The 16,268-nt window shown below is 38.8% G+C and overlaps 2 protein-coding genes across 2 annotated transcripts in view; both read left to right on the forward strand.

Annotated features, from left to right (window-relative positions):
- Positions 1–16,268, forward strand: part of LOC118547750 (putative inactive serine protease 58) — a 46,107-nt gene extending 29,839 nt beyond the window's left edge. The window contains exon 4 of the mRNA XM_078059833.1: positions 16,233–16,268. Coding sequence (XP_077915959.1) covers positions 16,233–16,268 — 36 coding nt within the window. The remainder of the gene's footprint in view (positions 1–16,232) is intronic.
- LOC118532177 (olfactory receptor 9A4) lies at positions 13,173–14,085 on the forward strand. Its single transcript, XM_036086594.2, is given in 4 exon segments — positions 13,173–13,290; positions 13,293–13,516; positions 13,518–13,648; positions 13,650–14,085. Coding segments are annotated over 4 exon segments (909 nt in total).

The following is a 16,268-nucleotide window of genomic DNA, read 5'->3' on the forward strand; positions in this document are numbered from 1 at the left end:
GAAAAGTCTTCCTGCCCAATCCTACCCAGAGCTGGTATGTGTTTACTTTGCTTCTTCATGACATAGGGTCCATTTGCATTACATCCATTTGAAAGCTTTTCTTTTCCCTCTGTCATCATTGGTGTCACTGCTAGGTATAGGTATGGACAACTCTTTGAGGATTTTCTGTAAGATCTTGAGGGCAAGGACTAAGTATTTCAGGTCAGCTAACTGCCTGAGTGAATTACCACTTTCTTCTTCCCTATTCTTGGGAAGGGAAGCCTGCCCTGCTTTTCTCCCTAGTAAATGTGTCTTCTCATAAGTGGCAGACTAACCAGAACCTGGGCTTAATCAATCAGGGGCCTCGCTCTCCCAACCCTAATACCAAAAATCCACCAGAATGACAAAGGAGGGACTAGAAGAGGGCACAGGTGGAACTGCCATCCTCAACCTCCACTTGTCCCACATCACCTCATGTTGGGACTGGCAGACAAGAGCTGATTTAGTAGTCATGAATTCCTTTAACTTTTGTTTATCTGAGAAACACTTTATCTTTCCTCTTATTCTGAATGATAGCCTTGCTGGATGCAGTATTCTTGGTTGTAGGTTTTTTTCTTTCAACACTTTGAACATATCATGCCACTCCTTTCCAGCCTACAACGTTTCTGCTGAAAAATCAGTGGATAGCCTTATGGGTCTTCCCTTGTATGTAACTGTTTTATTTTCTCTTGCTGCTTTTAAAATTCTCTCTTTACCACTACTTTTTGCCATTTTATTTCATTTTATAGATTTATTTATTTACTTGAGAAAGAGAGAGAGAGTGAGCAGGGGGAGGAGCAGAGGGAGAGGGGGAGAGAACATCCTTAGGCCGATTCCCTCCTGAGGGTGGAGCCTTACACAGGGCTCAATCCCATGACCCTGAGATCATGACCCGAGCTGAAGTCAGACACTTAACCAACTGAGCCACCCAGGCACCCCTACTTTGTGCCATTTTAAATACCATGTATCTGGGTGTGGACCTTCTTGGGTTGATTATATTGTGGGCTCTCTGTGCCTCCTGGATCTGGGTTTCTGTTTCCTTTCCCAGATTCAGGAAGTTTTCAGCTATTATTTCTTCAAATAAATTATATGCCCTCTTTTCTCTCTTCTCCTTCTGGGATCCATATAATGCAAATATTATTATGCTTGATGGTATTGCTGAGTTCCCTCAGTCTATTTGTATTTATTATTATTATTTTTCTGTCTCCTGTTCAGCTTGATTTTTTTCCCATTACTCTGTCCTCCAGGCCACTGATCTGTTCTTCTGCCTCCTCTAGTCTGCTATATATTCCTTCTAGTGTATTTTTAATTCCAGTTATTGAGTTCTTCATGTCTGATTGATTCTTGTTTATGTTTTCTATTTCTTTGTTAAGGTCTCAGTGAGGTCCTCCACTCTTTACTCAAGTCCAGTCAGTATCTTTATGACCATTGCTTTAAATTCTTTATCAGGTATATTATTTATCTCTGTTTCAATCAGCTCTCTTGCTTTGATTTTGTTGTGTTCTTTCATTTGGGACATATTCCTCTGACTCCTTTTGTCTAACGCTGCCTGTTTCTGCATGTTAGGAAAGTCAGCTACATCTCCTGCTCTTGAAAGTAGTGGCCTTATGAAGAAGAGGTCCTGTAGTGCCCTGCAGTGCAATGTGTCTTGTTCAACAGATCCTGGCACTTCAGGGGTATCTTCTTTGTGTGTGGCATGTGCCCTGCTATTCTGGCTGAGCTACTTTTGCCTTCAGTCCATTTGTCTGTAGTGACTCTGCCTGTTGTGGGAAGAGTTTGGTCCCTGTGTTGTTATTAGGCCAGTCTGGGGCTGCCATGGGCTTGAGTTGAGTCAGATCGGGTGTTTGCCCGAGGTGATAGCACTGAACTACAGGGCACTTTCCCTGTGTTGTTCCCTGAGAAGCTTTTATTGGTGGGTGGAGCCTGCAGTCAGAGTAGATGGTTGCGCCTCCCATTGCTGGGGCTATAGTCAGACTGGTGTGTGCAGTTATCATAGTCTGTTTATTCCTGAATTGGATTAGATATATCAGTATGAATTTCTCCTCTCTCTCTCTCTCTCTGTATGTATGCATATATATGCATATGCATTTGTGTGTGTGTGTGTGTGTGTGTGTGTGTGTGTAATTCTTAATGTGTCTTTTAAGAGTGCTAGTTCAGTGACCAACCCAGTAACAATAAGCATGCTCTTTAGGCTCAGATCATGGTCCTGAATGACCATTTAAACCGTAAGAAACAAATGCTCCTGGATATATGGCTGATTCCAGGTCTGGGGCCAGAAATCAACAGGATGAGCTTGGAACATTTTGTCATACCAGATATCAAAGATGACTAGGGACATGTTAAAAGGACTCAGGGGCCAAACTGAAGAGATTTTCACCAGCCAATATGGGACCAGTTGTAATTTGAAAATAAAATATAATACAATAATAATACAATACAATACAAAAAAAATTGAAAATACAAGTTGTAATGTTGAAAATACAATAATTATACAAAATGCAATCATTTGAAACCCATCAAGTATACTTAGAACCATGAGTGCATAATGATACTTACATTATTCACCTTCAAAAGAGATTAAGGAAAGTTATTTATTATTTTGAGATCTGATAAATGGAAAGATTCAAGTATTTATTTTCGGTAAATGTATAGTAAATGAAAATATCAAAGTATTGTAGATAATTAATGAAACATGATAGAATTAGAATATCACCATTTAGCAACCCCCAATGATGTTTATACGTCATGCATCAACTGTTTCTAACATCATGGAAAAGAGAAAACTAGATCTTATGTGTCTTTTGATGACATACTATAACAGTCCTTCATTTTATCAAAACTAGAGGAGCTTAGTCTTATCAATGCTCTGAATTCAGCTGCCAATTCACAGGAAAATATGTGGAGAACAGAAAGATACATTTTACTGTACCATAAGGAAGCCATTACCACAATCCAGACTATAGGAAACTACAGTCAAAACACCTAGTGAATTCAACAGATAGATTATAAGGAAAAGAAGGGGATGCTGAAAGGATCTACAGATTAAAAGGACTAAAAGGATACATGAAACTTTAAAAAAAAGGGGCAAGATTAGGGTGCCTGGGTGGCTCAGTTGGTTAAGCGACTGACTTCGGCTCAGGTCATGATCCTGGAGTCCCTGGATCAAGTCCTGCATTGGGCTCCCTGCTCGGCAGGGAGTCTGCTTCATCCTCTGACCCTATCCCCTCTCATGTGTTCTCTCTCTCTCATTCTCTCTCTCTCAAATAAATAAATAAAATCTTTTAAAAAAAATGGGCAAGATTAATTAAGCTATAGTATGTAGTGATGCAAATTTGGGTGATAAAAGAAATGTAATGAAGTGATTATTGCAAAGATAGTTACTTTTGGGTAAATGAGGATTATAATTCTAATGGGATAATGCAGAAGTTTCTGGGGTTTCTATGAATGTTCTTTCTTTTCCTTTGATCTGGGTGGTAGTTACAAGGGTACTTACCTCATGATAAATTAGATATACATTTGTTTTGTGTAGTGTTTCTGTATCTGTACTTTATATTAAAATAAAACAATTAGAGGGATTTCTGGTCTCCATTTAAGGAGCTTGGAAGTTGTCACTGTTGTCCTCACAACAAGAATAAAGCACAAAGAAACTGAAAATCAGCATACTTTCTTAAATCCGTCAGAGAATTAAGGTCACAGGACAAACCATTGCTCTTCAAATTGGTAAGACAGGCAAATACAATGAATCACAGTGTACTGGAGCAGAAACTCTGGAGCAGAAGCCCATTGCTGGAGCCAGTATGAGGTTAGAAAGTACTTGACAAATTGTTGGAAGCTCCCTGTGGACAAACTTGGGGGCTAAAACCTCCAGAGTCCCAGTCTCAGGAGGGCCCCCACACATTTATGAATTGTATGTGCAGGATCCTTGGCAGGATCTCAGAGTGAAGATCAGAGAACTCAGAGTCCTATCAAAGTAGGGGAAGGGTAAAAATAACCATTCTGAAATACACCCAAGAGCATCCTGTTCCTTAAAAGCCTGCCTTTAAGGGAAACTATTTTATCAAAGCCTAAATACCTTGGATTTTTACCAGAGTCTAACAAATTGGGGGAAGGGAAATAGCCAACTCCAGTCTTTCTGTACTTCCTGTTTCACCAAAGTTACAGGGAAGCTGGAAGTCACAACCCAGGGACACAGGTTCACTAAAAGACTGAGATCTAATCATAGGACTGTAGAATGCTGAATGTTTCACTCCCTCCACTCCTTACCACCATATCAGTAGGGCTGCTGTGATAACGGGATTACAACAGAAATAACTGTGAGTCTAAGACCTTATTTAAAAAGGAGATTCTAGGGAAACAAAGACAACAGGTGAGACAAAAATAAAAACAAGAGATTTATTTTAGCCTCTCACACCTACAGCTGCATTAAACAGTAAACACAGCCCAACTCCTAGCCAGATAAACATAAAACCTCACATAGAAGACCTGTTTACCAGGGCGCCTGGGTGGCTCAGTTGGTTGAGCGACTGCCTTCGGCTCAGGTCATGATCCTGGAGTCCCTGGATCGAGTCCCGCATCAGGCTCCCTGCTCGGCAGGGAGTCTGCTTCTCCCTCTGACCCTCCCCCATCTCATGTGCTCTCTCTCTCTCTCATTCTCTCTGTCTCAAATAAATAAATAAAATCTTTAAAAAAAAAAAAAAGAAGACCTGTTTACCTCAGGTGTTTTTACTCATTATGTAATGTCTAGCTTCCAGTGAAATATTACAAGGCATACTAAAAAACTAAACAAAGTATAAAGAGACAGGGCAAACATGAGAATCAGACTCAGATATGGCAGAAATGTTGAAATGATCAACCTAGGATTTTAACATAACTGTATGTTTAACATGCTAAGGGCTCTAGTAGAAGAGTGGACAAAATGCAAGAGCCAATGGGTAATATCAGCAGAGCAATAGAAACTATAAGAAAGAGTAAAAATGAAATGGTAGAAAAAAGAAAGACCATAAACAAGGGAGAAAACGCTGCCATGGTGAAAAGAATCTATTTCACCTACAAGTTACAAAAAATAGCTTGTGCATTGCAGATAAGCAAAGATTTGGATTGACATTACATTCATCATCTAAAATTCATTAGTTAAAATTAAACCTCAGAAAAAATGAAAAAAAAATTCTAAACAAAAATAAAGAATGGCTTTAATGAGCTCAGCAAAAGAGTGCACATAGTTGAGAAAATAATCACTGAGCTTAAAGATATGTCATTAGAAACTTCCAGAACTGAAATGCAAAGTGAAAAATGAATGAAAAAGATAAAACAGAGTATCTAAGAATTTAGGACAGTTGGAATTTGGAATAGTTACAAAAAGTATATCTTATGTGTCTTGGGGATATGAGAAGTAACAGATAAAGTATTAGAAGTAATAATAACAGAACTTTCTAAAATTAATGACAGACATCAAACCACAGATCCAGGAACCTCAGAGAATATGAGCAGGATAAATAGCAAATAATTTACATGTAGGCATATCATAGTCAAAGTGCAGAAAATCAAAGACAAAGACAAAATATTAAAAGAAGCCAGAAGGGGAGAAAACACTTAACCTACAGAGGAATAAGAATGAGAATTACATTAGATTCCTCTTCAGAAAGCATGCAAGCCAAAAGGAAAGCAGAGTAAAATACTTAATGTGTTGATGAAAGAAATCCACCAGCCTGGAATTCTGTATCTTGGGAAATTATTCTTAAAAAGTGAGGAAATACTTTCTCAGACAAACAACATTTTGTTTGTCACCAGTAGACCACCCTTGTAAGAAATGTTAAAAGAAGTTTAAAGAGAAGGAAAATAATATGGTTCAGAAATTGAATCTACAGAAAGAAAGGAAGAATCTTCAAGAAATAATAAATTAAGGTGAAATAAAATATTTAATTTTTCTTATTCTTACCTGATCTCACAGATAACTGTTTGTCAGAATGACAGAGCAGCAACATATTAGATGATTCTAGCTTATGAATAAGTGAAATGTATGACAGCAATGCTTGAGGGATGTGAGAGGAGCAGGGGATATTCTGTTATAAGATACTTGCACTACCCATGAAGTGGTATAATGTTCTTGAAAAGTGATTATAGCAAGGTCACAGGATATAAAGTTAGTATACAAAAGTCAATCACTTTCCTATGTACTTGCTTTACTATATACCAGCAATGAAAAATTGGGATTTGGAATTAAAAACACAACACCATTTACATTAACACCAAAAAATATTTAGGTGTAAACCTAACAAAATTTGTGCGTGATCTATCAGAGAAAAACTATGAAAACTTCAAAACTCTGATGAAAGAAATAAAAGAAGATATAAATAAATGGAAAAATACCCCATATTCATATACAGGAAAACAGTATTATTAAGATGCCAATTCTTCTCAACTTGATCTATAGATTCAATGAAATCTCAACCAAAATCTGAGTAAGTTATTTTGTAGATAATGACAAAGTGATATTAGTGTTTATATGGAAAGGTGAAAGGCCCAGAATAGCCAACACAATCCTGAAGAACAGAGTTGAAGGTACTGACTCTACTCAACTTCAAAACTTACTATAAAGCTGTAGTTATTAAGATAGTGTTTTATTGGTGAAATAATAGAAAAATATATTAGTGGAATAGAATGGAAAGCCCAGAAATAGACCCACAGACATCATCAACTGATCTCTAGCCAAAAACAAAGGCAATTAAGCAGAGAAAGGATAGTTTTTTCAACAAAAGGTGCTGGAACAATTGGACATCCTCATGAAAAAAAAAATCTGGACACAGATCTTACACCTTTCACAAAAATAAACTTGAATAGGATCAGAGACCTAAATGTAAAATGCAAAACTACAAAACATCAGAATCTAACAGGAGAAAAGTAGGTGACCTTGGGTTGGATGAATAGTTTTTAGATACAACACCAAAAGCATGATCCATGAAAGAAAAAACTGAAAAGTCGAACTTCTGCTCTGGGAAAGACTTATTATGAGAATGAAAAGACAAGCCATAGTTTGGGAGAAAATACTTGGCAAAACCCATATGAAATATTGGACATGTATGCAAAACATACTAAGAGCTTTTAAAACTCAACAATAAGAAACAACTCAATTAAATGGGCAAAAGATCTGAACAGACACCTCACTAAAGGACATATGCAGTTGATAAATAAGCATATAAAAAGATGGTCAACATCCTATGTCATTAAGAAATTGCAAATTAATACAACAATGAAGCACCCCCCATACCTAGTGGAATGGCTAAAATCCGAAACACCAAATATTGGTGAGAATATGGAGCAACAGGAACTCTCATTCATTGCTGGTGGGAATGCAAAATGGTACAGCCACTTTGAAAGACAATTTGGCAATTTCTTATGAGGCTAAATATACTCTTACAGTACAACCCAGCAATTATCTTCCTTAGTATATATACAAATGAGTTGAAAACATGTCCACACAATCTTGCACCTGAATACTTTTGTAGCTCTGTTCATAATTGCCAAAAATTGGAAACAACCAAGACATCTATTTGGGTTGCATTATGTCTGTCAAAATTCATATGTTGAAGTTCTAACCTCCCAGTATATCAGAATTGAACTTGGGTGGAAATGGGGTTGTTGTGGTTGTAATTAGTGAAGATGAGGTCATACTGGAGTAAGCTGGGTCCCTAATCCTATTGACTGGTGTCCTTATAAATAGAACACTGTGTGAAGAGACACCTAGGGAGAATGACTTGAGAACATGAAATATAAACCAGATAGCAATAGAGAAGAATCAATAAAGCCAAATGTAATGTCTTGGAAAAGAATAATATGATTGGTAAATCCCTCACAAGAATGAGCAAGGAAAAAATAGAAACACAAATCACTAATATCAGAAATGGAAACAAAAGATGTCACAATAGTGCAATAAACTGTAAATGTACAAAAATGGATATCATGAAAAACTTTATGTTAATAAACTTGACAACTAGATGAATTAAGCAAATCACCTGGAAAACACAAACTGAAGCAGAAGTTTTGAATAGTCCTATAGCTACAAAAGGTATTTTACCTATAACAAGTACTTCCTCACAAAGAAAACTCCTGGCCTAGATTTCCTCACTGATGGATTTTTCCAAACAATTTAGGAGGAAATAATACAAACTTTTCCCCATAAAAAAGGAAAGGAGGGCATATTTTCCAACTCATTTTATGATAACCAAAATTACCTTGATGCCAAAACCTGACATGGACCTTACCTAAAAGAAAATTATAGGTCAATATCTCTCATTAACAGAGAGTCCAAAATCCTGAATAAAAAGCTAATCAATATAACCCAATAACTTAAAAAGGGTAGCCCACATACCTCAGTATTCCCTCCTAATCTTTCTCTTCAGCACTGAGGCAATCACTGTTGGGGTTCCTTTAACTACAGACTACTTTTATCTATTCTAGAATGTATGGTACCACACTGTATGCATTTTTTTGGCATCTGACCTTTTCACTCATTGTAGTGTACATGAATTCATCCATTTTGTGTCTTATCAGTATTTTGTTACTTTTCATTGCTGAGCAGTATTTCCTCATATGAATATAACATTCTCTTGTTGATGGATATTTGTTTTCTGTCACAATTCTGTTTAAATGTTTAAAGGCACTATGAACACTGTAACAGAAGTATTGGTAAAGACATATGTTTTGATTTATTTTAGGCAACTACTACAAGTATAATTGCTGGATCATAGGGAGATATATATTTAAGTTTATAAGAAATGAATCTTTTTCCAAAGAAATTTTATTACTTTATGTTCCTCTTTCTCCATTTCCACTCTGCCAGTGTCTGGTTGATCATACTGGAAAGACCTCTAGAGAAATGGAACCATGCCTGGAATTATGAAAGTTGATTGTTCAATGAAAGCTCTGACACAGAGTGCACCCCTCACCCTCCTCAGATTTCCTTATTTGCCAGTGACCTTCCTTCCCTGTTCCCCAGCAGTCATCACACATATCCAGCCCACGGCCCCTCAGAGGCTGACAGGCACATGGTGGGACAGAGGTGTCGTGGGCAGCTGTCAGCACACTTAGGGGTGAGGCCCTCAGGGATGCGTCTCTACTTCACAGTATGATTAGTGACTCCTGTTTTGTGAGTGGCATTCTAGGATCTGCATGCGGTTAACACTAAAATAGAAATACTCTGACCAGAGGCTCTGAGCATAGGCCCAATGCAATCTCATTTAAGAAACAGAACAAATGAGCAAAGGGGAAAAAAAAGGAGAGAGAGAGGCAAACCAAGAAACACACTCTTAACTACAGAAAAGAACTGATGGTTACCAGACAGGGGGAGGTGCTGGGGGGATGGGTGAAGTAGGTGATGGGGATTAAGGAGTGCCCTTGTCGTGTTGAGCACTGGGTGATGTATGGAAGTGTGGAATCACTATATTGTACACCTGAAACTAATATTACACTGCATACTAACTAATCGGAATTTAAATAAAAATTAAAAAGAAATTATAAGTTAGTGTAACTTTTTGATGGTGACTTGATAATAGCTAATAATTTAATACAATTAAAAAGTTATGGGGGGTGCCTGGGTGGTGCAGGTGGTTAAGCATCCAACTCTTAGTTTTGGCTCAGATCATGATCTCAGGGTGGAGAGATTCAGCCCCGCATCAGGCTCTGCTCTTTGTGGGGAGTTTGCTTCAGATTCTCTCTCCCTCTCCCTCTGCCCGTCCTGCTCATGCTCTCTCTCTCTCTCTAAAAAAAAGTTATACTTGCACAACTTTTCAGACATGAGAATATTATTGCAGTAGCAATATAGACATGAAAAATTGGAGAAAATGAAATGTGCATCATCATATTTAGTAATGATCTGTGTTTTCATAAGTGAATATTTAATAAGCAATCACTTAAAATTTGATTCACATATCATTGTTAATAGGGAAAAGTTTAAAACAAACACAAGCATACATATGCACATATATATATTAAGAAGTAGCAGACAGTATATTTATTAAAATATCATTTACTTAAAAATAGTACATACGGATATTCTTATAAACATACAGAACACTTCTCTATGAATACACTAGAAATGTAAAATAATAATTTATAATATTTATCTCTAGCAGATGGATCAGGAGAATCAAGCAGATGGGGAGAGGAATATTTACACTTTACCTTATATCCTTCCATTTGATTTTTAAATTATGACCTGATTAATGTTACGAAAAATGACCGTTGTTTTATAAAGTGTAAGAGTAAATATTTTAAATGTGATTTTGCTATTTTATTCTGAATCCCAACCATCCTCACATTTATGTAATATTTTGTTGTTGTTGTTGATTCAGAATATTGTTTCTTCACTTTCACCCTTCAATTCAAGCAGCACAGGGAGGTGACCTGAGAGCCTCTGAAGATTGAGAAGGGAAATGTATGGCTGAACAACCACAGTTGGATAAAGGTTGGAGGGCCTGGAATGGGCTGTGGATTTAACGGGATGTAAATTTGGAGTAGGTGGGCAGGTCTTCTTTCTCTCTCTTACCAGGCTCTCATAATTGTGGACAGAGGGTATGTGGTAGAGAGTGTGCAGAGATTCTCTGGGAAAGATGTGTTTCGTGAAACCTTGGAGATGATGAGGGAGAAGATTTAGTGGCCTCTAGGTTTTTGATGTGTGTCTTTTGTAGGCATTAGTGGACTCATTAGCTTGGGGGTAACTTAGGCTCTGTAGGGATAAATGGAGTCAGGGAGAAGCACAGAGCAGATCAGAGGATTGACTGCTCACAGCTTGGTTGTTGTGATGAGTAAGGGTCTGGGAGGAAGGCAGCTGGACATTGAGAAATTCTGACTGGGAGTTTTTAAGTTTGCCTAATGCACAGAACTTTTCCAGGATCTAAAACTTGATTATCCTCAGGAGGGAAGACCGAAAGTTTCTTCAGCTTTTCCTTGACTACATCCCTAGTGTGTCTCTAAAACTGCAAATTATTCCTCAGTGTATAACTATCCTTGGGGACAGATAAGGTAGAGAAAGAAGGAGGCAGAGGGAATGAGGGAGGAGGTAGGTGGATTCCTCTCAGCACTACTTCTGAACTTTTTCCTAAGCCCCTGTGTGTGGATGGTATTCTTAGCCATGAGTGGAATAGCAGGAACTGCCCCTGCCTCCTAAGCATGGCTCTTTACTAGCTGTAGGTAGCCTGGATTGATGCCTGAAGGGCAATAGAACTTTCCAGTCCAGTCCCCATCTCTGGAGGTGAGTGCCTTCCAGTCCCCATCTCTGGAGGTATCCCCTTCAGTGAAGGAAAGAGTAGAAGAGCAGTATCATGAGAGGGTCTAGGCTTTGTTGCCATATAGAACAAGGACACCCAGAGTCTGAAGAGTGGAGTAAGAGAGCTACAGAGTAGATGGCTCTCCATCAGATCATCCCTCCATAGCAAAGGGCAGGTTGATGGTACCTGTGCTGGCAATGGGCACATTCTCTGGCATCACCTAAGTGTCTGCTCTCTCATTTCTCATCCTGTCTTCCTTATATCTGCTTACCCTCTTGTCGGGGATCTCCTGGAAGAGAGACTGCAGGTTGACTGGGCAGTGCTTTGGAGAAGAGTGAATGGAGGGAAAGGTATTCAGGTTGGATACTCTTTGTTTCTTCATTGATTTCTTCTTTGATCTATTAATTGATATATTCATTTAACAATATTTATGGAATATATACTTTGTCAGACTGTTCTTGTCACAGGTGGTAATACAAGAAATGTAAAGAACTTGCTTCAAGGTACTTAATTCTAATGTGGGATTTGATGATAAAATAACAAACAAGTAAACATATAATATGATTTGAGGTATTGATGAGAGCCAGTAGAAAGGAAAATACAGCCTAAAGAGGTTAGAAAGTGAAATTGTGCATGTATTGTTTTGGGGTGGATGAGGGGAAAGGATCTGTGGAGAGGATATCTTTGAGCAAAGACCTGCATGTGGTGAGGGAAGGAGCCCAGTCCTCCTGAGGAACTCAGTATGATCTCTATTGGTGTCTTCTAACTTTTTCATTACCCTTTGGCTCTGGAGAAAATAGTAGGTCGTAGATAAGCAGATGTGCTCTTTGGAATTTTCCATGTTGCTCAATGGGACTGACCCCATGCAGTTTGGTTAGAGGGATAGGCTGCCCATTTGGAGGTCTTGTCTCCCTGCTAGAAGTAGAGATTTGAGACCGGGGGAATATGGAAAATTTTGCCTCTCTATCACAGGTGTTTTCTTGTCTTCTGGTCCCAGGGTGGATACTGCAGTTCAGTTAGGAGTTCCTTCTGTATCCCTTTCCCCACCCCACCCTGTTGACAATTACTGACCAGAGATACCAAAATCTCGGATTTGGAGATCACCTTCTGGGCTCTGGAAGGGCTTTTCCTGCCTGGAGGATATACATTCACTGAAATGAACAATGGAGTAAGGCTTTCATCATGAGAATGAGGAGGAAGAATGAATAATCCCCTCCAAGGAGCCAGCTCTCCTGAAGTCAGGGAAAGACTCAATATTTTGTCTCAAAGTAACTCATCTTATTATAATGTCCTAGATAGGTCCCACTTGCTAACAACACTGCAAAGTTTGTAATATAATTGAGGCAGAACTTAACATGAATATAAAGCAGCATCCTCTATGTTTAGAGTATACAAAGAAATAACCATGTCTGCATGTGATTGGCTAAGATTGGGATTAGCTACTCTTATAATTGTTGAAATGCGGCAGGATTTTGCAGGAATGGATAAAGGAGGCAGAGAAGACACTTTAGGGCATTTGAGATGGAAGTGTTGGTGGTATAAATTGGTCAGGAAAGTAGATGGGGCGGCAGGTCAGAGCAGAGTTGGAGGGAGGGTGGCCGGTGAATTGAGAGATAAGGGTTGAGACAGGGGTGGGTGTGTTTTCACGCCTAGGGTGTGGTGTTGGTGGCTATTGCTCATCTTCTTGGGCATTTACATTTACCTTCAAATTTATTCATGTCCTACATAAAACTAACACCAACTTTGTATAGAAAATAGTAGCATTATGTTGTAGAGTCTAGGTATGGGATATATTTCCTCAAATTGGAGTTGTCCTTAATCTATTTGAAATCAGAAGCCTGTTTTCTCTCCTTTGTTCTTTAGATTTCACAAGGTTCAAGAGCTCAGAACTAAATGTTGGTGAATCACTCTAGTGCCACTGAATTTTATCTCCTTGGCTTCCCTGGCTCCAAAGAACTACATCATCTTCTCTTTGCTACCTTCTTCTTCTTCTACTTAGTGACATTGATGGGAAAACGGTCATCGTTGTGATTGTGCATGTTGATAAATGTCCGCAGTCCCCCATGTATTTCTTCCTTGGTCATCTCACTGCCTTGGAGATCTTGGTTACAACTATTATTGTGCCCATGATGCTTTGGGGGTTGCTGCTCCGTGGGATGCAGACAATATCTCTGGCTGCATGTGTCACCCAGCTCTTCCTGTACCTTGCTGTGAGGACCACAGAGTTTGCATTGCTGGGGGGGGATGGCTGTGGACCATTACATGGCTGTCTGTAACCCTTTGAGGTACAACATCATTATGAACAACCGAACCTGCATCTGGGTGGTCATTGTTTCATGGGTGTTTGGGTTCCTTTTTGAAATCTGGCCAGTCAAATGTGGTGAACAATTTCTTCTGTGACTGAGGGCAATTGCTCAAACTATCCTGCAATAATACCCCTTTCACAGAGTTTATCCTATTTTTAATGACTGTTTTTGTTCTTTTTGGTTCTTTGATCCCTACAATCATCTCCTACACCTACATCATCTCCACCATCCTCAAGATCCCCTCAGCCTCTGGCCGGAGGAAAGCCTTCTCTATGTGTGCTTCCCACTTTACTTGTGTTGTGATTGGCTATGGCGGTTGCTTGTTCCTCTATGTGAAACCCAAGCAAACGCAGGCTGCAGATTACAATAGGGTGGTTTCCTTCATGGTTTCAGTGGTTACTCCTTTCCTCAACCCTTTCATCTTCACCCTCCGAAATGACAAAGTCACACAAGCCCTTAGGGATGGAGTGAAAAGATGCTGTCACCTATTTAGTAACTAATCTTGTCTTAATTATTATGAATCTAGAATGGTCTGAAAAGTACTTGCTCATCTTTTAGATGCATCATAATCATCATCAAACAATGTGTGTGCAGCAAAAGCCTTTAAGTATGGCCTGGTTTTTAACATGTTTGGTTGTTACTCAAATATTCACCTTATTATAAAGTTACATATATAGATACAGATACAGATATACATACTATTCTTATTTTTAAATTTTATTTTATTTTATTATGTTATGTTAGTCACCACACAGTACATCATTTGTTTTTGATGTAGTGATCCACGATTCGTTGTTTTCGTATAACACCCAGTGCTCCATGCAATACGTGCCCTCCTTAATACCCACCACTGGGCTAACCCATCCTCCCACCCCCTTCCCCTCTAGAACCCTCAGTTTGTTTCTCGGAGTCCATAGTCTCTCATGGTTCATCTCCCCCTCCAATTTCCCCCCTTCATTATACATACTGTTCTGAAGTTATGATACATTTCACAATAAAACTTTTAAAAATTAAATGGAAAAATAATATGTGTGATATTTAAGTTTCTGAATAGGAAAGGGTAGAAAAATATTCTCTGACTACAGAATGGAATGACTACTAGATTCTAGGTCATTTAAATAATGTCCTGTGCTTTAGGTCCTCTGATTGTGTAAGCTTCCTATTACTTCCCTGGCTCAAACATAGTCTCTCTCTCTCTCAATCTCTTTCTTTCTCTTCTTATAGCAGACACAACAATACTTTATTCTTTCAAGTCAATGAATATGACATTTCTAATTTCAGTGATGGAAATGCAGACCTAAGGCAGTGCCTCTTAAACTTTAATGTGCATTTCTATCACTTGGGGATCTTGTTGAAATGTACATTCTAATTCAGTACTCTGGACTAAGGCTTGATAGTCTACATTTCTAACCAGCTCCAGCTGATGTTGATGCTGTTGTGGGGGAAGGATTTCCTTTACCCTTGATTTCCTGTCCCAAAGTTCTGTTACCTTAGTACTTCTCTGCATATTTCCTTGGCTGGCAGAATTTAGAGAATGAAGTCATTCCACAATTTGGGACACCTTTACAATCCTAGGAGTGGTTTTTTTTAAATACAGACACATCTCTAATTGGTGGACTTCCTCAGGGTGTGGGAGAAAGAGCTAGGTAAGTTGGTATTCTCTCACCTGACAGCACCCAGATCATGTTGCCTGCTGCCACAAAGGATGTGGCACAATGGAGCTGCTGTGCCAGGAGCTGATGTGACAAGGGAGAGCTGGCTCTGCTGGGTCCCTGGGCTCAGGGGGGAGTGCAGAGAGGGCAGAAGAGGAGGCAGCCTCTCATCTCTGTCACATTCTTCAATCCTTCCAAGGTCCATGTTACCTGGCCCCTGCTTCCTGTCCCCTTCAGTCGTTCATCCTCTCCTGCCTACTTTGTTTCCTGATTCCTCTTTGTAGCTCTCTTCCTGTGGCTCCAGTTCCCCCATTCACTTCTGGGTTCCCCATTACCTTTCCCCCTCACAGACCCAAGCATAGTGTGCTGTCATCCAGCTTCCCACCAGGACGCCCTTGTGCCTCTTTTCTAGCACCACCAACTTCACTCACTCTTTCCCTAGTCAGCCTGACTTTGGTCCCAACCAGTGATTCCATTTCTTATGTCATAAGCACAGTTTTATCCACTGTGGCATTTTTGTAATAATGAGATATTGATAACCAAACGGGATATCAGTAGGTGACTCGTTAAATAGTTTCACTCATAACAATGAAATATTATGCAGCTATAAAAATAATAAAGCTCTTTCTGTGATAAGAAATGATCCCCAAGCTGTATTGTTAAGTGAGAAAAGCAAAGTACATTGAACTTAGTATTTACTTTTGTATAAGAAAGGAGTAGAAATAGTGTATATTTATATTTGCTTGTGGAATGCATTGTAAGAAATTAAGCAGTGGTTACCTGTGTGATTGTGGTGGTGGGAATGGGCAGATAGAATGGAGAAAGAACAAGATTTTTCACTCTTTGCCTTCTAACATTCTCTTTATTATTTTTGTAACCATGTATAGGTATTGCCTATAAAAATAATCACATTTTGTTTATGTGTTTTAAGGGATGTAGTAATTCAACCAGTCATCTTTTTATTTATTCATGTATTTATTTTTTCTCTTATTCAGGAATACCTGCTTATTTATATGAATACATTTCTCTAA

Source organism: Halichoerus grypus, chromosome 12, assembly GCF_964656455.1.
Source record: "Halichoerus grypus chromosome 12, mHalGry1.hap1.1, whole genome shotgun sequence".
NCBI lineage: Eukaryota > Metazoa > Chordata > Mammalia > Carnivora > Phocidae > Halichoerus > Halichoerus grypus.